Here is a 26004-nt window from a genome sequence, read left to right on the forward strand (position 1 = left end):
GGCCCTAACAAAAATTTCATCACGCCATAACGCGGAAGTTCGACTCACGGTGGATCTGTCCTTCGGGGTTCATAATATACTCACCAAGGCCTTTCTTCCCCAAGAGGAATTTTCCGTGCCCCAGACTTTCACCTCCATTTTGTTGCACAGTGTTATCTGATCTAATCTAAAAACATGTGTTCAGCTAGGTGAAAGGTACCACCTACGGAGCTATCAATATCATCAATCAATATCAAAGAGTCAACCTATCTTTAAATTTTTTGGCGGAAAAGTTTTATAGCTGCAGGGAACTTCAAGAGGGTAGTTTCATCAAATTGAGGGTAGTTTCATCAAAACAATGTAGACCCTCAAAAATGGACCCATGTTGACGAATTTTAGTGAAGAAATTTCGTGACCACTGAAAATTCCCGAAAATCGGGAGGTACAGTTATATGGGGGGATATACCAAAACATGAACCTATATTGACGATTATTTTTGAATAGACAAAATTGTAGCTAAATTTCTCAAAATACCGATCATTACAGCTAGTTCGGTTAAAAATTGCAGCTAAAATTCTCAAAATACCGAAAATCGGGAGATACCGTTATATGGAGGCTATACCAAAACATGGACCTATGTTGACGATGTTTCGTTGGAGATGTTTTATGACCACTGAGAACTTCAAATGTCAAATTACAGCTATTTCGGTTAAAAACTGTAGCTAAAATTCTGAAAATACCGAAAATTGGGAGGTACAGTTTTATGGGGGGCTATACCAAAACATGGACCTATGTTGACGATGTTTGGTGGAGATGTTTCATGACCACTGAGAACCTCAAATGTCAAATTGCAGATATTTCGGTTACAAATTGTGGCTAAAATTCTCAAAATACCGAAAATCGAGAGGTACCGTTATATGGGGGCTATACCAAAACATGGACCTATGTTGACGATGCTTGGTGGAGATATTTCATGACCACTGAGAACCTCAAATGGCAAATTATAGCTAGTTCGGTTAAAAATTGTAGCTAAAATTCTCAAAATACCGAAAATCGGGAGGTACCGTTATATGGGGACTATACCAAAACATGGACCTATGGTTACGATGTTTCGTGGAGATATTTCATGACCACTGAAAACCTCAAATGTCAAATTGCAGATAGTTCGGTTAAAAATTGTGGCTAAAATTCTCAAAATACCGAAAATCGGGAGGTACCGTTATATGGGGACTATACCAAAACATGGACCTATGTTGACGATGTTTGGTGGAGATGTTTCATGACCACTGAGAACCTCAAATGTCAAATTGCAAATATTTCGGTTACAAATTGTGGCTAAAATTCTCAAAATACCGAAAATCGGGAGGTACGGTTATATGGGGGCTATACCAAAACATGGACCTATGTTGACGATGCTTGGTGGAGATATTTCATGACCACTGAGAACCTCAAATGGCAAATTACAGCTAGTTCGGTTAAAAATTGTAGCTAAAATTCCCAAAATACCGAAAATCGGGAGGTACCGTTATATGGGGGCTATACCAAAACATGGACCTATGGTTACGATGTTTCGTGGAGATGTTTCATGACCACTGAAAACCTCAAATGTCAAATTGCAGATAGTTCGGTTAAAAATTGTGGCTAATATTCTCAAAATACCGAAAATCGGGAGGTACCGTTATATGGGGACTATACCAAAACATGGACCTATGGTTACGATGTTTCGTGGAGATGTTTCATGACCACTGAAAACCTCAAATGTCAAATTGCAGATAGTTCGGTTAAAAATTGCAGCTAAAATTCTCAAAATACCGAAAATCGAGAGGTACCGTTATATGGGGACTATACCAAAACATGGACCTATGCCCATATCCTTTGGGATATAAGTTTGTTTATCACTAGGAACCCTAAGTGCCAAATTATACCTAATTCGGTCTGCAAATGTGGCGCAGAACGTCAAAATACCTCAAATCCGGAGGTTCCGTTATATGGGGGCTATACCAAAAAGTGGTCCGATATAGCCCATCTTCGAACTTGACCTGCCTATGGAAAAAAGACTCTCGGGTGCATAATTTCAGCACTCTATCTCAATTATTGCGGACGCTAGAGTGATTACAACAGACGGACAGACGGGCAGACAGACGGACAGACTGACATGTCTAGATCGTCTTAGAATTTTATCCTGATCAAGAATATATATACTTTATAGGGTCGCAAATGATTAGTTCGATGTGTTACAAACAGAATGACAAACTTAATATACCCTCCATACTATGGTGGAGGGTATAAAAATATGTAATTTAATGTCAAAATGATTCCATCATATGGTAGAACCTAAAGAATACTAATTATTATTGTTTAAAAATAAAAAATATATATTTTGAACGGCTTCACCAAAAATTCACATGTTCTTTGAACGAAGAAGTGGAATTAATTATATCGTGATTTTTAATGCATTACACTGGTAACCCTGATCTCAAAAACAATTGTTTGCTGAAAACATGGCTAAGCCGTTGAAACTTTGTTGCTTATTGTCTTTTCTGATATGTGTTGATCGTGTGTGCTGCAAAATATGAGTATGCGTGTCCGATGCTTTTTTATTAAAGCAACAATAGGCCTGTTCGATAACTTCGCAAGTAAAAAGTATTTGCAACTTCTTGGAAGTACTTGCAACAACTCCCAGTTTTCTTTCATTGAACAAGTTTGTTATCGAACAGCATTTTGTAAAAGTTTGTACAAATTTGCACAAACTTTTGAGTTATCGTACAGACCTAATATCAAATAGCATTAGCATCGTGAAATTTGTTGCTACATGTTGTCGTTGTTCATTGTTGCTAAACATATTTCGAAGAAATTTTAAGCTGCAAATATTCGGTGCTTTTGCTAATATGGCGTTAGCATTTTAAACCCTGGTTTTTACAGCATTTTAGATTTTGTGGTTTCGGCTCATGACGCCACCACCGTTACTGTTTTTGCTAAGCATGTATATAAGGTATAACAAATGTGATAAAAGTGTAGCATAATTATAGCTTTGTTCCTTTACGTTAGAGTTTCTTAAAGTTTTACCACTTTTACCGTTTTTAGCTCGGAAAGCGTTCCTTAACCTCAAAAAGTAGTAAAACTTGACAAATTTCTTTGTGTAAAAAATGGAAAATCTGTCAAGGAAAAAAAAATATGTATAAATTATCAAAAATGTTAACCAATGAAATAACAAATAAAAAGCAGTGACATTTATTTTGTTTGTTGTTATTTTATTTAGGAGCCATGTTGGTTTTTTTTTTGACATCGCTGCAAAATCTACTATTTTTCCGTCCCTTTACTTTAGTGCAAAACTTGTTACGTGAGAGCAATTTTGGCACTTTTCTCTTTTGTTACTTTTACTATTAAAAAAGTAAAGGAACAAAGCTTATGTTGTGTGATCAATACGCAATGGTCATAGTATTTTGTTTTTACTTTATGTGTACGGTGGAATACTGACCTCCCCGTGGTGTCACCTGGGGAACTGCCTTTAACACCCGTTAAAGGTAGTGAGCTAACATGTGCCGCGCGTTCACCCATAAGAACGTTAAAAACTTGGGTTTGGGCGTCGGGTTAGTAACCCTCCCCTAGAAAAAACAGCCTACTATGAAAAAACGAAAGAAAAGAAAAACAAACCCCTCTAAAGTTGACGAACCCCGCAAACGTTTTAAGGACCATGATCTGCGAATCTGCACCTGGAATGTTCGCACTCTTTATAGAGAAGGTGCAGTCTTCGCATTGGCAGACGTACTTGAAAAGTACAAGACCGATATTACTGCCATACAGGAAATACGATGGATTGGGAAAGGCGTCACAACAACACCTAAAGGTGATTATAGCTGCCATGACGTAAAGCATGAGTTTGGTTGTGGATTCGTAGTTAGTCGGAGACTAAAACATCTGGTATCCAGCTTCACCCCAGTGAATGAAAGACTTGCTGCAATTCGAATAAAAGCTAAATTCTTCAACATCAGCTTTATTTGCGCTCTTGCTCCCACTGAAGAAAATGACGAACAGACCAAAGATATATTTTACGAGCGTTTAGAAGAAACATATGACCGTTGCCCTTCCCATGACATTAAAATCATTCTAGGCGATTTTATTGCCAAAATTGGAAAGGAGAATATCTTTGGCCCAACAGTCGGGAAATTCAGTCTCCACAGTGAAACATCTGACAATGGTATGAGGCTGATAGACTTTGCAGCTGCAAAAAACATGGTAGTTAGCAGTACCAGATTTAATCATCTCGATATTCATAAGGGCACCTGGCTGTCTCCAGATCAGAAAACAAGAAACCAAATTGATCATGTTGTGATAGATAGAAGACATTCATCGAGCGTGTTGGATGTACGATCGTTCCGAGGCGCAAACATTGATTCGGACCACTACCTTGTTGCAGCAAAGGTACGCACCCGCTTAAACGTAGAAACAAAGTACGAACAGACACAACACGAAAGTTAGACATCGGTAAGCTGCAATCACAACAGATAGCCACAGCATATTCCACTCAACTAGCCCAATTGCTTAATCAAAGCACTCCTCATCCCGATAACATATCAGCGCAATGGCAAAGCATTGCCCACTCCATGCAAACAGCCGCAAAATCCATACTTGGATACCAGAGACCTCCACCAAGGAATCCATGGTATGATGAGGAGTGTCGTGCTGCCAGCGAAGAGAAAAATGCGGCATATAAGGCTACTTTACAATCCGTAGCAACGCGTAGCGCACGAGAGAGATACAGGGAGAAAAGGAGAGAGGAGAAACGTCTTTTCCGCAGGAAAAAGAGAGAGATGGAAAAGCGGGAGTGTGAAAAAATCGAGATGTACAGGAGCCAGAATGAAGTCCGAAAATTCTACCAAAGAGTCAAGCATCAAACTGATGGCTTTGGTACAGGCACATCCTCCTGTAGAGACCAGCAAGGTAATTTGGTAACTGATACAGATAGTGTACTCAGGATATGGAAAGAACATTTTTCAAATCTGTTGGTATCCAATAGAAGCGAAGACGACGAAGATATAACAGTCCCAATCCCAGAAGATGGTATTGAATGTATACCGCCCAGCCAAGATGAGGTAAAGACAGCAATAAATCGGCTGAAGAATAATAAGGCAGCAGGGGCCGATGGCTTACCAGCCGAGCTGTTCAAAACCGGAGGCGACACGCTGATAAGGTGTATTCATCAGCTAGTTAGCACCATCTGGCAGGAAGAACGAGTACCCGACGATTGGAACCTGAGTATCCTGTGCCCCGTCCACAAGAAGGGAGATAAGACTGTATGTTCTAACTATAGGGGCATAAGTCTACTCCCTATTGCCTACAAGATCGTGTCAGGGATATTGTGCGAACGTCTAAAGCCTATGGTCAACGAGATAATTGGACCATACCAATGCGGCTTTAGACCTGGCAAGTCCACCATTGACCAGATATTTACCCTGCGGCAAATCCTGGAGAAGACCCAAGAGATGCAGATCGACACCTACCACCTTTTTGTCGATTATAAAGCAGCCTTCGACAGCCCGCTGCGTTCAAACGTATTCCAAGCCATGTCTGAATTTGGTATTCCCGCAAAGCTCATCCGGCTCTGTAAAATGACTTTAACTGACACGAGGTCCTCAGTTAAAATAGGAAAGAATCTCTCTGAACAGTTTGGTACCAAAAGAGGTTTCAGACAAGGAGACAGCCTTTCGTGTGACCTCTTCAACATCCTGCTAGAAAAGGTTATACGAGAGGCAAACGTCAAAAGAAGTGGCACAATCTACACCAATAGTCACATGTTACTTGCTTATGCTGATGATATAGACATCATGGGCCGATCAGTAAAAGAAGTAACTGATACCTTTATAAAGGTCGAAGGAGAATCTGCTAAAGTGGGTCTGGCGGCAAACGGTGAGAAGACCAAGTTGATGGTGTCGACGCGCAATGCGTCCATTGAGCTCGGACCGACTGTGGAAGTTGGTTCCTATAATATTGAGGTAGTTAAAGACATCGTCTACCTCGGCACCTCCGTAAACACAACAAACGACATCAGTTGTGAAATAAAAAGAAGAATTGTATTGGCCAACAGATGCTACTTTGGTTTAAGTAAGCAGTTTAAAAACAAAGCCACATCTCGTCAAACAAAAATAACGCTCTACAAAACACTGATACTACCCGTGCTGATGTATGGCTCCGAAGCCTGGGTACTTGCGCAAGCAGACATAGCAGTGCTTGGTGTGTTTGAGAGAAAAATTCTTCGAAAGATCTACGGACCAATCTGCGTTGACGGTGAATATCGACGTCGCATGAACCACGGGCTGTATCTGCTATACAACGACATCAATATAGTTAAACGTATCGAGATGCAGCGATTGCGTTGGCTAGGCCATATCATAAGAACGAGCGATGATGAACCCGCTAAAAAGTCGTATGAATACATACCACATGGCGGTGCACGCAGAATTGGCAGGCCAAGGAATAGATGGCGCAAACAAGTGGATGATGAGATGAAAAGGCGTGGTATTCCAGAGTGCAAGGCAACAAATAGAGAGGAATGGAGATCTCTTCTTAGTTCGGCCTATAGAACAAATGTTCTGTAATGGGCCAGCTAAGTAACTAAGTACGGTGGAATATCCAAAAATTTGCTTGTTGGATTTTCCCGTACATAGTTGTTTAATTTATTTCGTTATTGTCACACTCTGTATAATTGAATATAAATAGAATAAGATTTTTTGTGGTTTTTGTTATTTATATTATAGAATATACTTTTGTTGTATTAAATATTGTTTAGTAGTGAGAACAAATAAAACTGTGTACTTGGAATTTCATAAATATCATTACTAGACATCGGATTTTTGCATGTTTTTTATTTCTCATCCGATTGGACTCAAATTTTCGATCTAGGCGTTTTAAGGGTCAATTTTTCGATATTTGGGGTCATATCAAAAACATGCAAAAAATATGCAAAAAATATGCAAAATATATGCAGAAAATATGCAAAAAAATATGCCAAAAAATATGCAAAATATGCAAAAAATATGCAAAATATGCAAAAAATATGCAAAATATGCAAAAAGTATGCAAAATATGCAAAAAATATGCAAAATATGCAAAAAATATGCAAAATATGCAGAATATGCAAAAAATATGCAAAATATGCAAACGGTTTTTGGCCGAAAATCGTCATAAAAGTAGTAAAATTTTCAATTAATGTTAGAAATATCGTCAAAAATCTTCAAAGTGTTCTAAATTAAGATAGTTGGCCGTTTAACGTCGATTTTTTAGCAGATTATTGTGTTATCGAGACCTCTTACTACAGTGTGGTGTAGGGTATAAAAGTATGGTATTGTAATACAACTGTTTTATTATTAAACTATGCAAAAATATAAAATTTGATAATATACCAACGTTCTATGTAAAATTCAATATTTTCTTTGTTATAATTTGTAGCGTTGGGCTGGTTATTGTTCAAAGGGAACAAGTCGATATCGGATTTTTTAAGGCGGCAAACGCATAAAGTTTTTAGTTTGGTCCGATTTTAAGACTGTCAAAGTTTGAGCACAATTGGAATATGTTAGCATGTGCCACTGGGGCCTCGACGTTATGAAAATCGAGATAATAAAGCCAATGTCCCGAAAAACGTGACTACGTAAGCCTTTGTGCGAAAAAGTGTTTTACATTTTGTTCTAAATTAAATTTATTCGAGAGTCAGACATCATGTGGTTTTGGAGCTTTCTGGGTACAGCTGACTACTTGAAGAACGCTCTGCTATGTAGTTTGCAACTTTCAAGTTGTTTACCATCCTTTGCGCCTCATGAAAATTCGGAGTTAATGTTTAATCCCTTGAACAACAAGAATTATGCCAAACCTTTTTCTAGGATTTTCGGCAGTTGCTCTTTTGGATGTTTGGATCGAATATTTCTGAAGAAATTTGAATCTTTGCGTTTTGCACCGTTGGATCAAACAATGCCAGGTCAGCAAGTTCAGGACTAAGATACCACAGATTATTAATTATGTTGTTATTTCCTTTTTCTGAAATTTGTGTGTCAATGTTTTCATATTTCAATACATTTTCAATGAGGTCTAGGTCTTGTTTTGATGCTAAACGTATCGTAGAATCTGAAGTAAATCGTAACTATGCAATTGTCATTGGTGCTGGACCCCTGTAAGGTGTATAGGAACGTTACTAGTATCATTATGGCTACAGTAGAAGCTATCACAGAGGATCCCTACAAATATAAGATCTCTAGAAGCTTTATCCGTGAACAGCGGAGAATAAACCGTGAAAAATAAACTCAACAGCTTCAAGGAACGAGGCTATTTGTGTGCACTGGCATGGAAAACTATTACCAAATATTCTCAAAACAGAGAAGAAAAAATGGGTTGCTGTTCTGGTATCACATGGGGGTAAAAAACAGCTCCTAGGCGTTCCTGAAACTGACAGTAGCTCATGGGAGAAATAAGAACTAGCAGTGTACAAATGCCTAGAAAAATGGGGTCTCACCAGCTCGAGCAGATATTAGGTCGAGAGCTTCTGTACCACCGTACAAACTTGTTAGAAAATTGTCGAGAGGGATTTTTGACTGCAAGTTTGGAAGCACATCCGGACATCAAACAAACATATTCAAGCGATTTTTATAAGAATAGTCTGCGATTGACAAATCCAAATTCCAAGTAGGCGAGAGTGTTTTAAAACTACTGCCCAGCCCACTTCCCAAGAACAAGAGGCCGTAGAAGCACCTTGAGTTTAAATCGTTCGAGACTGGACGCCCCCAGAATGTTTTTTCTATTTTATTTATTTGGTATCCCACACTACAACAACTGAGTGTTATAAGTGAGAGTTTGGGTTATTGATTTTACAAAACGTATAAAACGTATAATGAAAAGATAATGTTTATATAGATTTAATATAGGATATATTGGTAAACATTATCAATAGGTTAAAGAGAAATAGAGACAATAGATTGAGTTTAATACAAAAAATAGTGAAAACGATATTCAGAAATATTTCTAGGCCCAAAACAAGACCTACACCGCATTGAAGATTTACGTAATACGAAAGGCATTCACAAACAAATATCAGATAAAGGAAATAACAAAATGATAAATCATATGTGGTACCTTAGTCCTGAACTTATTAGTCTGGCATTGTTTGATCTGATAGTGCAAAACACCGTAAAGATCCAAACGGCGACAAAAATCTTAACAAAGCAAAGATAGAAATTTCTCCAGAAATAATCGATCCAAACTTACAAAAATCAACTGCCGAAATTCCTAGAAAAAGGTTTACCAGGCATAATTACAAGTGAGACTTAATTGTTGTTCAAGAGATTAACTTTAACTCCGAATTTCTTGAAAAAGATCCTGCAACTTGACCACAGAACATCAATTACCAGGAGAGGTAAAGGGTGGTAAACAACTTGAAAATTGTGAGCGACATAGCAAGGAGTCGAGTTCATCACAAAGTTGTCATCTGTACCCAGATGGCTCCAAAACCACATTATGTCAGTCCCTTAATGCCCGTAATTTCAAAGCGTAGTTATCTATGAGTTCACAGATACATATCTCCCGTGTAAGCAACATTTTATAATTTCAACGCATAGGTAACGTTACCGAGTCAAAAACGGCCGTGTTACTTACACCAAGGATTTTACATGGTTAACCGTTGCCAATGTGTTAAAAAATGTAAAACACTTCTAAGTGGCAATAATTTTGTGAAATCATGAATGAAAAATCACCAATATTACCACATGATTTCAAAATTTACACGCCTCGGTAAATGGCATGTAGAAATTACCAAACGCGACGTTGAAATTACGGGCATAAGTAAATTAAAATATGTATGTATGAACAAAAGTAAGCGTTTGTCATTGAAGCCATACAATGAATGTACAAATGTCCATCTTTTTAAAAACAAAATTGAATTTGGAAAAAGGAAATGCTTGATGGATAGCGATGCCATTCACGGATGAGTCTCTACAAAAGGCGAAACATGTCACATAATGGTGGTTGGGTGGTTCGAATCTTCGGCTTTCCTTTTTCACTTGCAAACATCATCGATCATTAAGCTCGACTCCAACGAGAAATTAATTTAAAATTAATATTAAAATAGATCTTCGCCCTAATAGGCAGCATTTCAAATAAAGTAAAATATATTCGTTTTCATTCGCAAAAATTTGCCCTAAGGCCTTTTTCCGGACATTGGGCTTATTGTCTCGAATTCAGTAACACTTACGTTCTTTGTTGTTCAGCAAGAAATGATAAGAACAGAATAGCTTTTAATTAAATGCGTAATACGGGCAAGTAGCTTTACCGTTCCACATATATGGGCCGTCGAAGTCGCCAAATAGCAAACAAAATAATTTTTCATAACTTTGAGGTCCCAGTACCACGTGCTAACATATTTGAATTGTGCTCAAACTTTGGCAATCTTAAAATGTAACAATACTAAAAGGTTTAGGCGCCTCCTTGGCTAAAAACTCCGAGATCGATTTGGTCCTTTTAGTTAAAACCAGCCCAATAATACAAATTAAATTAATATGCTACAAAAAAGAAAATATTGAATTTTACATAACACGTTTGATATTTTATCAATTTTTTTTTATTTTTACATAGTTTAATAATAAAAAATGGTATTACGATACCATATTTTTATACCCTACACCACACTGTCGTAAATGGTCTCAATAACAAATTAATCTGCTGAAAAAATCGACGTTATACGGTCAACAGTCTTAGTTTAGAACACTGTTATGTACTTTTTGATGGTTTTTCTAACTTTAAATGACAATTTTACGAATTTTATGACGATTGTATGTTTGCATATTTTGCATATTTTTGCATATTCTGCATATTTTTTGCATATTTTGCATATTTTTGCATATTTTGCATATTTTTTGCATATTTTGCATATTTTTTGCATATTTTGCATATTTTTTGCATATTTTGTGCATATGCAAAATATGCAAATATGCAAAGTAAATACGAAATATGACCCTGCCATTGAATTTAGATTCTTTGAAACGAATTTTGGTCCAATCAGAATCTTCGTATCTTCAATATTAAAAAATATGCAAATATGCAAAATCCGATGTCTAATCATTACTTATCCTAAAACCCGTGATTTGTGGACGAAAGTAAACTTATGTGTGTCTGAATTCGGTCTAAAAATATATGTGTTAAATTAAATCGAAATCGGTTCAGATTGGATATAGCTTCCATACATATTTTAAATGTTCACAGTGGTGTAGGGTATCATATAGCCGGCCCGACTTTGATTCTGTCCTTACTGTGTTTTGGGAAAAAGGTAATTCAATTAACATAGGCTCTTTCGGCAAACCCAACATTGGAGCCGGCTGTAATAAACTACAAATCTGTCGGAATGCTGCCCTGAGAACAGCTACAGGGTGTCACCTCATGTCTGCAGTGGACCATTTACATGAGGAGACAAAGATCCTTCCTGTGAGTCGTCACAACAGGATGTTGACGATGCAGTACTTGCTTGGATGCTATAGGCAAGACCACCCAAATCACCATCTTGTGGATATGCCTGAACCCCCCAGGCGAGTAAGGGAGGATTATAGAGATCTAGAGAGAGAGGTCCAAAGATATAAAAGAGAACCTCTAGATCAACGTGCATACCAGGCAGGTTTTAAGAGACATTCATACTGATTGCGGTTGCAGAGGCTCTGGCAGCCTACAGTGTGAATATAGTCCTCGAAGATCATCCACCACCCGTGGCAGCGGAAGAGCAGCAGCTGCCAAGACAAACGAGAGTCGTGTTGGCGCAACTTAGAACTGGTTGGTGCAGCCGCCTTAATTCTTACTGGGCCAGGATTGATGGCACGCGGAATATCTGCCCAGCATGTGGCACCGGTCCGCATACTACGCAGCACCTGTTTAACTGCCCAGCCAACCCGACTGACTTAACTCCTCTCTCTCTTTGGACTAATCCAATTCAGGTGGCGTCCTTTCGGGGCTTGGAACTGGAATATAAATTGTTTGGTCAAGCTAAGATCAGCCCTATGTTTTCCATTCTTTTAGCTTCCTCTCACTACAAAAGTCAGATCGAATGGTCCTTGTGGCCACTCCTTAGTACATCTCCTGCCCAAAAGTGCAGTGAGGTTCAGGTTTTTACGTCATGTAATTTCTATGGTTTCGACTCATGTCGCCATACCCGTTATTATTTTTGCTGAGCACATACACTTTTCATTCATAACGCTGGACGCTGGTGCGATAAGAGTTAGTCATAACTAGGTTTTGTGGTCATTGTTCATTGGCCAGAGTCCATTGTTTTATTAATTTATTACACTTGGACACAAAATGACAGTTAAAATCAGGGCAGAGATAATTCCTTTTGGGGATGAGAGTCGTACCTAAAATTTTCTGAGCGACATTTTTGCAGAACATTTCGAAGCTAAAAAACGTCATCTTGTGGTACTTTTATAGCGGATCTTAAAATAGGGACGAAAAGGACATTGAAGCAAGCGAATTAGAAGGTCGAAATGCTCTACGAAAATAATCCTCATTCAATTTGACTGAAGACATGTTATCTCATAAATAATCTAAAACAACAGTTAACAAAGATAAAACGCTAATTTCAGATGCCTTACAGAGTCTTCAGCAGAAGCTTCATCACGCCATAACTCGGAAGTTCGACTCACGGCGGATCTGTCCTGCCGGATTCTTAATATACTAACCAAGAGCTTTCATCCCCAAAAGGAATAATCTCTGCCACAAAATTTCGGTTCACAGTGTTATTATTATATTATTTTTTTTTTTGTTGAGGGTGCGGTTGGATTATCCAGAAATATGAGTAATGGATAGAGATAATTTCATTAATGTTTATATTGTCGCAAACTTTATATTTTCGCATATAAATAGAGTAACAATTATTCAATTTATGTTTCAGTTCAAGAATTACAATGCTGCAAATAACATACTTTGGATAGCTGTGGCTGTGACTCAACTATATTCGGCTAACAGTTTAGGAAGTTTTGAAACAGTTGGCGGTGATAAATTTTATGTGGAGACATCAGCAGAGGTAAAGGATACTCAATTTTACAAAATATTTCGATGATATTTTAATAAAGCTTTTAATTTCAGTACACCTGGTTTGAAGCCTTAAACATATGCCTCAAGCAAGGTATGACACTTGTCACCATAGAGTCGTGGGAAAAACAACTAAAACTACTGGAAATAACACCGCGTAAGTACTTCACTATATCAACAATCCAATAACACAATAAATTTTTTATTTATTTATTTTTTTTGCAGAGCAAAAAGTTTGGATTGGCGGACATGATTTGATAACCCGGAATAAATTTGAATGGATATCAAACGGTCAAAAATTTAATTTCACCAATTGGCTTAACGGCCCACCACCCAACAATAATGGCACGGCACATTGTGTGGAAATGTTGTTTGTCAACTTGAAATGGAATAGTCTGGATTGCAATGAAAGGCGGGGATTTATTTGTGAGATTCCTGTTGTAAAGGACATGAACAGAGAAATCACAGCCTTAAAGGAGACACATGACAAACAATTATCGATTTTAAAGATAAATTTGGAAAAATGCAGTGCAATGGATGTCAATATTAGGAAACATATTGAAGAAAATATCTCAGCATATGCCAAGGACACTAAGAACGAAATAAATCGCCTAGGATTATTGATAAACGAACAAATTTCCCAACCAACATGTCAACCAACAAAAGAAATAAATGTCAATGGCCTAAAGGAAGAAATAAAACGCCAAATAAAGGAACCATTAAACCAATTACTTAATATTGCTTTAAATCAAACTAACGGCATTACTTTGGCCGATGTTTATAAGCAATTAAAACTACTCGAATCATCTATCAATGAACAATATTCTCTATTGTTGGAACCAATTGATATGACTGACACAGACATTACTAATAAACGTGTATCAACAGATTTTAGCGACATAAAGGAGTTATTTAAACGTCACGAAATTTCGATTAATGAACGCATAAACCAATCAATGAATATGATCCTTAATCAAATAGACTGCAAATCTTCACCGAGTGATAACAACACACCGATCGGGACAAATCAAATATTTAATTCACATTCAGCAACAACATTATCCCTAACAGCAGATGAAAATCATGCAACTGGGTCCAATGAACTTCCGAGTTCGACCGAAAAGCAGAGAGGAAGGGCTGGCATAGATGATTGGGATTCAGATGAAACGACAACAACAGCAGCATCAACATTGTCGTATATATCAAAAGAAAGTCAATCAACTGAGTCTCGTGAAACAACAGCAACAACATTATCCTTCACAACGGAGTCCAATGGAATTCAGAGTTCGACCGAACAGCAGACAGGAATGCATGATACACATGAATCTAATGAAATATTTGATTCGAATAAATCGACAACAACAGCATCAACATTATCCTATACATCGGAAGAAAGTGAATCAACTGAGTCCCGTGGAACAACAGCAACAATATTATCGTTAATATCAGACGAAAATCAATCAACTAAGTCCAATGCAATTCAAGGTTCGACCGATCAGCAGATAGCAGGAAAAGCTGACGTAGATGAAACCAATGAAAAATTAGATTCAGATGAAGAGAAAGAAATAAGAACAACAACATCATATTTAACACCAAGAAAATATCAATCACCTGGGTTCAACAGATTTCAGACGGGAAGAGGTGATATAGATGAAACCTATGACATGGTTTATTCAGATGAAGTGGTAGAACCAACAACAAAATTATCCCTAACATCGAGAGAATATCAATCACCTGGGTCTAATGAAATTCAGACAGGAAATGGTGACATTGATGAAACAAATGACATATTTGATTCAGACGAACAGGTAGAACCAACAAGTAGATCATTCTTAACAACGGAAGAAAATCAATCTACTGAGTCCGATAACACGACAACAACAGCAACATCTTCGATAGCCACTCCCTCAACAGTAAAAATAGCAAATAATAAGTCAAATAATGTATTTGATAGAATTAGCGCAAAATTTGAAAAGGTTATGAACTATTTGGGCTGGTTGTGAAACTCTTCAAGTAGAGAATTTTACAACAGTCTACACGGTGCGCCTTAACTAATTTTAAATGGAAGGTGCTTACACCTGGGAAGTTTTTGCAGATTCTGAAACTACAAGGCTCATAGATGAGAAATATCAAGAAACAAAACAAGTAAGAACGGCGTTAAGTTCGGCCGGGCCGAACTTGTTATACCCTCCACCACAAGTAGTATTGAAGTAAAATGGAATAATTAGTTTCCTTTCGTGTATGAAGAAGACTTAATACTTAATTTCAGAAATATGGGGCACCATTCTATGGGGGTTATTTCAAAACGTCGATCTATACCGACAAATTTCTTACGGAAAGTTTTTAGGGTCAAAGAAGAATAAATACCAAATTTCCTATATTTCGGTAAGAGAATGTGGCTAAAACTTAAAAAATACCGAAAATCAAGAAGTACGCTTCTATGGGGATATAGGAAGACGTGGACCTATACTGATACCACTCTTCTGGAATATTTTATAACTCTTGGAAGACGAAATAACGAATTTCAGCCATTTCGGTTGGATATTGACGTCGCAATCTTCAGTATTACGAAAATCGGGAGGTACCGTTCTATGGGGGCTATATAGAAACGTGGATATGAAAGCGTGGACCTGTACAGACATATTTCTGGCGAACAGTTTTATATCATCACATTGATGACTACATACCAAATTTCAGCCATTTTGGTGGAATATTGAAGAAACACCCTTCAAAATACGAAAAATCGGGAAGTACCTTTCAATGGGGGCTATATGAAGGCGTGAACCTATACCGACAAATTTAAAGGGGAAGTTTGAGTACCCCCAACGAAGTCTAAATACCAAATTTCAGTCATTTGGGTGGAATATTGAGGCCAAAACAAAATACCGAAAATCGGGAGGTACCGTTCTATGGGGGCTATATGAAGGCATGGACTGATACCGACAAAGTTCTGGGGGACAATTTTATACCACCAACGTAGACTAAGTACCAAGTTTCAGTCATTTCGGTGTGCTAATGAAGCGAACACCTTCAAAATACCGAAAATCGGGAGGTACCGTTCTATGGGGGCTATAGGAAGGTGTGGACTGATACCGACAAAATTCTGGGAGAAAGTTTTGTACCCCTAAAGAAGACTATTTAACAAATTTCAGCCATTTTGGTAGGATAATGAAGCTAAAACCTTTAAAATACCGAAAATCGGGAGGTACCGTTCTATGGGGGCTAAATGAAGGTGTGGACCGATACCGACAAAATTCTGGGGGAAAGTTTTATACCCCTAAAGAAGACTACGTACCAAATTTCAGCCATTTTGTTAGGATAATGAAGCTAAAACCTTAAAAATACCGAAAATCGGGAGGTACCGTTCTATGGGGGCTATATCAAAACGTGGACCGATATATCCCATTTTCAATACCAACCATCCTGCAAGTAATAAAAACTTCTGTACCAAATTGTGACTCTCTATCTTTAAAATTGCGAGCTGTATCTTGATTTCAACAGACAGACGGACGGACTGACGGACGGACAGACGGACATGGTCAAATCGACATAGAATTTTATGCTGATCAATAATATATATACTTTATAGGGTCTCCGACGAATATTTCGATGTGTTACAAACGGAATGACAAATTTAATTATACCCTCCATATGGTGGAGGGTATAAAAATCGCCGGAGGGATTTTCAAATAAATCGCGATTTAAGATCACATTTTTATACCCTCAGCCCTTAGGCTAAAGAGGGTATTTACATTTTGATACGACCAAAAATGTGTCTCATCGAAATAATGGTTTTAGACCCCAAGTATGTTTGTAGGATATCCGTTTCAGACAATTTTGAGTAGATCTAGCAATTTCCGTCCGTCTGTCTGTCTGTCGGTCTGTCTGTCTGGCGGGCTGGTGCGCACGATAACTCTCGAACGGATCAATCGATTCGGTCCAAATTTTGGGTATCGAAATATTTTGTCCAGATTCGATCTAAGTTCGAAGATGGGCCATATAGGTCCACTCCTTCAGGTACCTCCCCCACAAATGTTCAAAAATTGTCGCAAAACTTGTACGCACGATAACTCTTGTAGGGAAAAACCGATTTGGTCCATACTTTGCACATCGTGTAATTTCTACCAAACTTAGATTAGGTTTCAATATGGACTCAATCCGTCCACTCCTTCGGGTACCTCCCACACAAAATTTCGGAAAAGTTCAGTTTAGGACCTGGGCTAGAATCGCTTTGATTTTTGTTTACGCAAGTTGTATTCGCTGTCCTCTATACGACGCTGTAAGTTTCATTAGGGGCAAGTTATTTTTTTTCCTGAGAAAATAGCCTGAAAGTTACAAAAAACCCTATGACACCTTGTGTAGTGGTTGGAGCGCAAGATAACTCTCGAACGGATCTGCCGATTCGTCCAAAAATTGGCTTTCGTAATATTTTGTCCAAACTTAGTTCAAGTTCAAAGATGGATTATATCGGTCCACTCCTTCCGGTACCTCCCCCCCAAGGAGGTCGAAAATGTTCGGAAAATTTGGGCGTACGATAACTCTTGAAGGGAGTAACCGATTTGGTCCATACTTTGCACATTATGAAATTTCTACCAGACTTAGATGAGGTTCCAATATGGACTCAATCGGTAAACTCCTTCGAGTACCTCCCACACAAAATTTCGGAAAAGTTCAGTTTAGGACCTGCTCTCGAATCGCCTTGGTTTTTGTTGTACCATCTTGTATTCACTGTCCCCTATACGAAGGTACAAGTTTCCTCAGGGGCAAGTCCATACTTCCCGAAAAGATAGCCTGAAAGTTGAGAAACAAACCCTATGACACCATGTTTATGGGTAGAAGCGCAAGATAATTCTCGAACGGAAAAGCCGGTTCCGGCCAAAATTTGGCCTTAGTAATATTGTTTCCAAACTTAGTTTAAGATCCTAGATAAGCCATATGGGTCCACTCCTTCACGGACTGTATTGCCTCCTTATAAAACAATGTCATTACTGCAATTTCCCAAATTAAACTTATATATCTTAAAAATGGTACAACCTAGGAAAAAATAAATCATCCACTCTTGTTGAGAATTTTCACAGTCTCAACATTTTCTTTAGTCCCATTTCGATATGACTTGCGGTTTCCAATCAAAATCTTGAAGACTTAAGATAAAAACCTAAAAAATTTAACTGAACCTCTGTATCTCAAAAATGGTAAAACCCACGAAAAAACCTAAAAGTCAGTCTTGTATGAATTTTCACAGCTACGACATTTTCTTTAGACTCATTTCGATACGACTTGCGGTTTCCAAGCAAAATCGTGAAAACCTAAAAAACCCCCAAAAATTGTGAATTTTGATCGCGATTTATTAAAAAATCCCTCCGACGATTTTTTCTGATTTTTTTTTTAATTTTTCTTATCTATGAACATTGCTGTTTCAGAATTCGCGAAATCTTCCCATGTGTAAGTGGTTTTCATCAAAAGTTAGATAAGGCGCACTGAGCATGATATTGTTTTATAAGGAGGCGAAACAGTCAGTGCATTATCTCAATTTCAACTTCTATATCTCAAAAACGGTAAAACCTACTAAAATATCAGAAAGGTCAATTTTGTGGAGAATTTTCACAGCTACAACATTTTTTTAGGCCCATTTACATAGCACCCGTGATTTGCCAGTAAAATCGTGAAAACCTTAAGAACCCCTAATAATGTGAACTTAAATCGCGATTTATTTTAAAATCCCTCCGGCGATTTTTTTTTGTTTCTTGATATTTCTCATCTATGAGCATTGTAGTTTCAGAATCTGCAGAAACTTCCCAGGTGTAAGCACCTTTCATTTAAATTTGGTTAAGGCACACCGTGTCTACCCATATATGACATAATATTTTATTTGTATCTATAACTAATATCTAAGTAGTATGTATAATTAAACTCAAAATAAATGATGTCCAATAAAATGAATCCACTAAATTGGACACCTTAAAAACTCAAAAAAAAAAAACAATACAAGTAAAAATACAAATAAATAAAATATATTTGCTATGAACATTCCAAAAGAGAGACTAAGAGGCGCTGGTAACGGTTGCAGGATCAAGTTATTTAAAAATGCATCATTCTAAAATCGTCATAGCAGAAATTTTGAACATGTTGGTTTGTTTTGTAAAATCCTTTATGTTTGTGGTGGACTTATTGAGGGAGTGAAATTTATTGGAGGTGAAATTTCTAAAGCACACAGTGGTTCAGAATTTGATTTTCTTTGGCAAAAATCAAAATTTTGTTTTGTCAAAGATATTTAATATCTATATGGGATTCGATAGCAAACATATTAAAACTAAGGAAACCAAAAAATTTGGCCAAAACATATTAAAACTAAGGAAACCAAAAAATTAGATCAAAATATTGGAACATTTATCATCCCATTTTTGCGAAATATATTATTTTGGCAAAATTATAGAGAATTACAGCATTTTTACACAAATGGAAAGCTTTTAAGCATATGAGTTTTTATACGAGTTAAATAAGTTTTGTGAAAACCCAAGGGGCACTTTTTAATTATTAAAAATTTAAAATTTTTTGTAATTTTTTTTTTCAAATTTGTGAAAATATTATCGATTTTTTTTAGTTTTGTGGTATTTTTATAGTTTATTTATTGGCGTTTTACCATCCTTAATATATAGGACGATGTAAAAAAAAACAAAAAACACTGATATTTTGATGAAAAAATAGTAAAAAAAACTCAAAAGTTAAATTTTGACCTTGCATTAGGTTATAGGTTCATTGTAGAATTTTTTAAATACCGACTGATTATGAAAATCATATGTATATGTGGATAGGCCTATTGAGGCATAAAGTTGTCAGTATTGAACTTCAGCGTGAATGTAATTACACTGCACATAATTAAAACTGTGAGATCCTTGTATATAATAGGGTGCAGCTTTGTTATCTGACCACGTACATCAACATAACTGACATCAATGGAAAGGTTAAAAGATCGTCTTTTTAATATTACTCACGTTGTCGTTGAGGATATAATACAAATTTTACACAAAAGTTTTGGTCGATTGAACACTGTAAATATCGTCTGATCATCATGTTAAATTGCCAGCTTCTTCTTCTTCTTCGTCATAACCTTAACCTTACTTTCGAGCCGATCAGAATATAATTGCAAATTTATAGCATCGGAGTAAAATATGGTTTTCTATACAAAACCCATTATATGAAAGGTAATTTGCAATTTACATCAGGCGAAAGGTCAGTAGTTCCTTTTCCATACGTAGGCTACTTTGCCGGTTTGATATTTTCATATTTTTATACACTTTTTTCAGATGTAATTTGATTATTTTAATTGCGTTTCGAGAATTTTATTTGTAATTCGTAACAAAACAGTTGTAATACAAATTATTCCACTTGTAATTCGAGTTATTCCATTTGTAATTCGAATTATTCCATTTGTAATTCAAATTAATCTATTTGTAATTCGTATTATTCCAATTGTAATTCTAATTATTACATCTGTAATTCGAATTTGTAATTCGTAGAGCACAGTAGTTCAGAACTCGATTTTCCTGACCAAAACGCCCCACCTATTGTTATCACCGATTGTTAGTAATCAGAGTGAAACTCAGGAAACAAAAAAATTACGTCAAAATGTTGAAAGGTGTGGGCGTGGCGTGCTCCTAAAGACATTATTTTCCCAATTTTGAAAAATACGTAATCTTTTCAAACTTCTGGAGAAAGAAATATTTATTTCTTGGAAACTATAACAGATATTGTGTGACCTGCTTTTTTATTAGTAAGGTGGGATTGATGCCCTTAAGAATCGTTTTAACAAATTACCGTAGCGTTTACACGAAATGAGCTATTTTATTTTTTCCCAGGTACTAAATTTAAGTGAAACTCCAAACTTTGTGGACTGTAATTTTTTTACTCTCAGCCTTTAGGCTAAAGAGGGTATTTACACTTTGATACGACCAAAAATGTGCCTCATCGAACTAATGGTTTTAGACCCCAAGTATGTTTGTACGATATCCGTTTCAGACAATTTTGAGTAGATCTAGCAATGTCCGTCTGTCTGTCTGGCTGGTGTGCACGATAACTCTCGAATAAATCAATCGATTCGGTTCAAATTTTGGGTATCGAAATATTTTGTCCATTCGATTTAAGTTTGAAGATGGGCCATATAGGTCCACTCCTTCAGGTACCTCCCCCACAAAAGTTCAAAAATTGTCGCAAAACTTGTGCGCACGATAACTCTTGTAGGGAATCTACCAAACTCAGATGAGGTTCCAATATGGACTCAATCGGTCCACTCCTTCGGGTACCTCCCACACAAAATTTCGGAAAAGTTCAGTTTAGGACCTGGTCTCGAATCGCTTTGGTTTTTGTTTACGCAAGATGTATTCGCTGTTCTCTATACGACGCTGTAAGTTTCATTAGGGGCAAGTCCATACCTACCCCACAAAGGTTCAAAAATATTCGGAAAATTTGTGCGCACGATAACTCTTGATGGGAGTGACCGATTTGGTCCATACTTTACACATTCTCATAATAACTACCAGATATAGATCAGGTTCGAATACGGACTATATTTGTCCACTCCATCCCATACCTCCCACACAAAATTTTGGATAAGTTCACTTTAAGACTTGCTCTCGAATCACGTTGGTTTTTACTGAAGCAACTTCCATTCGCTGCCTCAATTACGATGGTAAAAGTTGTTTCAGGGGCAAGTCCATACTTCTTGAGAAAACAGCCCGAAGGGTGTAAAAACCCCCTATGGCACCCCCATGGTCTATGTCGGTCCATTCCTTTAATTACCTTTTCCGCAAAATTTTTGAACTTTAATCCTAATCATCATTTTTGTCGGTTCATACGATCAAAATTTTGAAACCCCCTAAATACATAAGTTTTTTGTGAAAAAAGTGTTTCAATTTGCACAGGCTGAGGGTATATCTCTGTCGGCAAAGCCGACTGATACTTTTTTACTTGTTAAGGAACAGTTTGGAACAAAGTTCTGTTTTCACAGAATAATGCCCACGAGTGTCCTCCTCAGCCCATATATGCTTTTGTACCCGTCCCGTTTAACACTTTTTTAATTTTATTGAAATTACGTGGGTAAAAATGTGTGTGTTTTTCCATACCGTTTCCATGTAAATTATAGCTTTTTTGCACAAACGGATTTTTTTAATCTTTGAATTTTATAAGAGTAATAAGAGTTTATGAAAACCCAAGAAGTTTTTTTTTTAATTTTGGAAAAAAATTAAATTTTCTGCAAACAAAATTTTTAAAAAAGTCCAATTTTCAAAAACAAAAAAATTTTTTTTTTGTATTTTTGTGGTTTGTTTATTGGAGTTCGACAATTTTTAATAGTTACAACATATGAAAAACTCAAAAACACTCCTATTTCAATACAAAATATGAAAAAAAAAATCAAATTTTTAACTTTGACCTTGAATTCCTCAGCCGAATTCGAATTCCGAATGCTTTTAATGCATCGTTAAGTGGATTATGTTATCTGTCGAACAAAAAAATATGAATACTTGTCTATCCATTCAAATGTTACAGAGTTTTGACCGGGAAAAAGCGATGCTAAAACAATGTGCAGCGGTAAAATTTTTTTCGGGTGCACGGCCATACTATTTGAGAAATTGGCAAAAAACAAAAAAAAAAGGTCTGAACTATTGTGTTCACTTATTTTGTCCCAGGCTGAGGACATATGTAACTGTGTCTGCACATATGTAACCGTGTCTTCTATTCATCGATTTTAATAACCCTTAAGGAACAAATAAGAAAGTATAAAGGCCTCGACACATAAGAAGCATGGCATTCTTGCTGAAGTCATATCTGATAACAGACTAAAACCAAGTTCGACCTAATAAATAGATTTCAGCATCACATTTGAATTAGGTCGAACTTGGTCTTTAGTCATTTACCAGATATGACATAAGCAAGAATGCCATGCTTCTTACGAAGCCTTAATACTTTCTTTTTTTTGTTCCCTTATGCTTCTCATATGGCATTTCGTCTGATGGTTCGAAGGATTATTAAAATCGATGAGAAGAAGACACGGGGGTTATGACATTCTATAAATTGTTCTATTATTAGGAATCTGTCCATAGGAATTTAGTTCCACCACTCCTGTTATTATTTTTGCAATCATAAGCGGAGGTTATTTAGTTGTCGACAAACCGACTCATACTTTTTATACCCTCCACCATAGTATGGAGGGTATATAAAGTTTGTCATTCCGTTTGTAACACATCAAACTAATCATTTGCGACTCTATAAAGTATATATATTCTTGATCAGGATAAAATTCTAAGACGATCTAGCCATGTCCGTCTGTCCGTCTGTTGTAATCACTCTAGCGTCCGCAATAATTGAAATAGAGTGCTGAAATTTTGCACCCGAGGGTCTTTTTTCCATAGGCAGGTCAAGTTCGAAGATGGGCTATATCGGTCCACTCTTTGGTATAGCCCCCATATAACGGTACCTCCGGATTTGAGGTATTTTGACGTTCTTCGCCACATTTGCAGACCGAATTAGCTATAATTTTGCACTTAGGGTTCCTAGTGATCAACAAACTTATATCCCAAAGGATATGGGCATATGTTCATGTTTTGGTATAGTCCCCATATAACGGTACCTCCCGATTTTCGGTATTTTGAGAATTTTAGCCACAATTTTTAACCGAACTACCTGCAATTTGGCATTTGAGGTTCTCAGTGGTCATGAAACATTTCCACGAAACATCGTCAACATAGGTCCATGTTTTGGTATAGCCCCCATATATAGGTACCTCCCGATTTTCGGTATTTTGAGAATTTTAGCCACAAATTGTAACCGAACTATCTGCAATTTGACATTTGAGGTTCTCAGTGGTCATTAAACATCTCCACGAAACATCATCAACATAGGTTCATCTTTTGGTATAGCCCCCATATATCGGTACCTCCCGATTTTCGGTATTTTGAGAATTTTAGCTACAAATTTTAACCGAACTAGCTGTAATTTGCCATTTGAGGTTCTCAGTGGTCATGAAATATCTCCACCAAGCATCGTCAACATAGGTCCATGTTTTGGTATAGCCCCCATATAACGGTACCTCCCGATTTTCGGTATTTTGAGCATTTTAGTTACAATTTTTAACCGAACTAGCTGTAATTTGCCATTTGAGGTTCTCAGTGGTCCTTAAACATCTCCACTTAACATCGTCAACATAGGTCCATGTTTTGGTATAGCCCCCATATAACGGTAACTCCTGATTTTCGGTATTTTGAGCATTTTAGTTACAATTTTTAACCGAACTAGCTGTAATTTGCCATTTGAGGTTCTCAGTGGTCATAAAACATCTCCGACGATACATCGTCAATATAGGTCCATGTTTTGGTGTAGTCCCCATATAATGGTACCTCCCGATTTTCGGTATTTTGAGAATTTTAGCTACAGTTATTAACCGAAATAGCTGTAATTTGACATTTAAAGTTCTCAGTGGACATAAAACATCTCCAACGCAACATTGTCAACATAGGTCCATGTTTTGGTATAGCCCAGTGGTCACGAAATTTCTTCACTAAAATTCGTCAGCATGGGTCCATTTTTGAGGGTCTACATTGTTTTGATGAAACTACCCTTAATTTGACTCTAAAAGTTCCCTGCAGCTATAGAACTTTTCCGCCAAAAAATGTAAAGATAGGTTGACTCTTAATAACCCCGTAGGTGGTACCTTTCACCTAGCTGAAGACATTTTTTAGATTAGATAACACTGTGCAACAAAATGGAGGTGAAAGTCTGGGACACGAAAAATTCCTCTTGGGGAAGAAAGGCCTTGGTGAGTATATTATGAACCCCGAAGGACGCGGAGGTTCGACTCACGGCGCATCTGTTCTTCGGGGTTTTTAATATATTCACCATTGTCGAAAATTTGTTACACCTAAAATTTGGAAAGGACCCTAATTATTCCATTTTAATTAAGACTATTTTATGGTGGAGGGTATAAAGAGTTCGGCCCGGCCGAACTTAACGACTTCTTACTTATTATATTTTATTCGCAATTATTGTTCTTAGTAGTCTTTCCTGCCAGCTTATCTCGCATTCTAATTAACACTCAACGAAAGCTGTGTACTTCCCAACAAAGCTGATAACAACATTCTCTTTGAAGAAAACCAAAAATATCCCCTTTCCATTTGAATATCCATACCGATGTGGTATAAATAATTTGGAATTTACCGAGTGTCCATTAGTCTGTCAAAAAATATGAAGGCAGTAATTGTTGTCTTTACGCTTGTGGTGGCTTTCGCTTGTGCTTTGCCAATCGAGAAGTGGCACAGAAGTAGTGATGGTTGCCTTTATTATGTGGAAGAAAATATGAAGGTAAGATAACTACATCCTGATCAATCACATTTGATCCCAACAATGGATATTTCATTGCAGTTCAATTGGTATCAAGCCTGGGAAGAGTGTATAGCTAAAAATATGACCCTAATTACCATTGATTCCTTCTATAAACAGCAACAATTCGATGGTCTAATACAAATGCATTATCGTAAGTGGTGGTGGTGACTAGTGGCTAACGAGGAAAGCGATTTTTTATTTAATTTGTTTTATCTTTCTTTAAATTTGCAGCTAAAAAGTTAACTTTTTGGTTGGCTGCCCATGACAATGCTGTTGCACAACGTCATGTCTGGGCAACAACTGCCAGGCCATTATCTTTTACCAACTGGGCCAAGGATCAGCCGAATTATGCCAACAATGATCATTGCCTTTTGATTCATGAAAGCACCGGCCAATGGCATGATTTTCCATGTTCTTCGAATTTAGGATTTGTGTGTGAAATACAGGCGTGTACAAATAAAAATGCTGGAGATTGGGAAAGTGTTGAATTGTCAAAAGAATTAAAAAAATATAATGTTAATGTTTTTAATCTATTTGGAAACTCGAAACCGTTGTAATTTGTGAAAAAGAACGAGGTTAAATAAAAGTCGAAAGTTAGAAAAAAAG

The 26004-nt window shown here is 37.0% G+C and overlaps 3 protein-coding genes across 4 annotated transcripts in view; 2 read left to right on the forward strand and 1 right to left on the reverse strand.

The window, feature by feature from the left end:
* The window catches only part of dpp (decapentaplegic morphogen), a 490893-nt gene that overhangs the window by 319464 nt on the left and 145425 nt on the right, over positions 1 to 26004 (reverse strand). The gene's annotated exons all lie outside the window — the stretch shown is intronic.
* LOC141392534 (uncharacterized) lies at positions 12878 to 15060 on the forward strand. Its single transcript, XM_073965470.1, has 3 exons — positions 12878 to 13018; positions 13081 to 13183; positions 13252 to 15060. The coding sequence occupies exons 1-3, from the start codon at positions 12878 to 12880 to the stop codon at positions 15027 to 15029; spliced, it is 2022 nt and encodes a 673-aa protein (XP_073821571.1). The 3' UTR covers positions 15030 to 15060.
* LOC141393346 (lectin subunit alpha-like) lies at positions 25223 to 26004 on the forward strand. The gene is made up of 3 exons (XM_073966343.1): positions 25223 to 25377; positions 25438 to 25549; positions 25630 to 26004. The coding sequence occupies exons 1-3, from the start codon at positions 25261 to 25263 to the stop codon at positions 25953 to 25955; spliced, it is 555 nt and encodes a 184-aa protein (XP_073822444.1). The 5' UTR covers positions 25223 to 25260; the 3' UTR covers positions 25956 to 26004.

The sequence above is a fragment of the Musca autumnalis genome, unplaced genomic scaffold (assembly GCF_047663935.1).
Source record: "Musca autumnalis isolate F117 unplaced genomic scaffold, ASM4766393v1 scaffold_2, whole genome shotgun sequence".
In the NCBI taxonomy this organism is placed as follows: Eukaryota; Metazoa; Arthropoda; class Insecta; order Diptera; family Muscidae; genus Musca; species Musca autumnalis.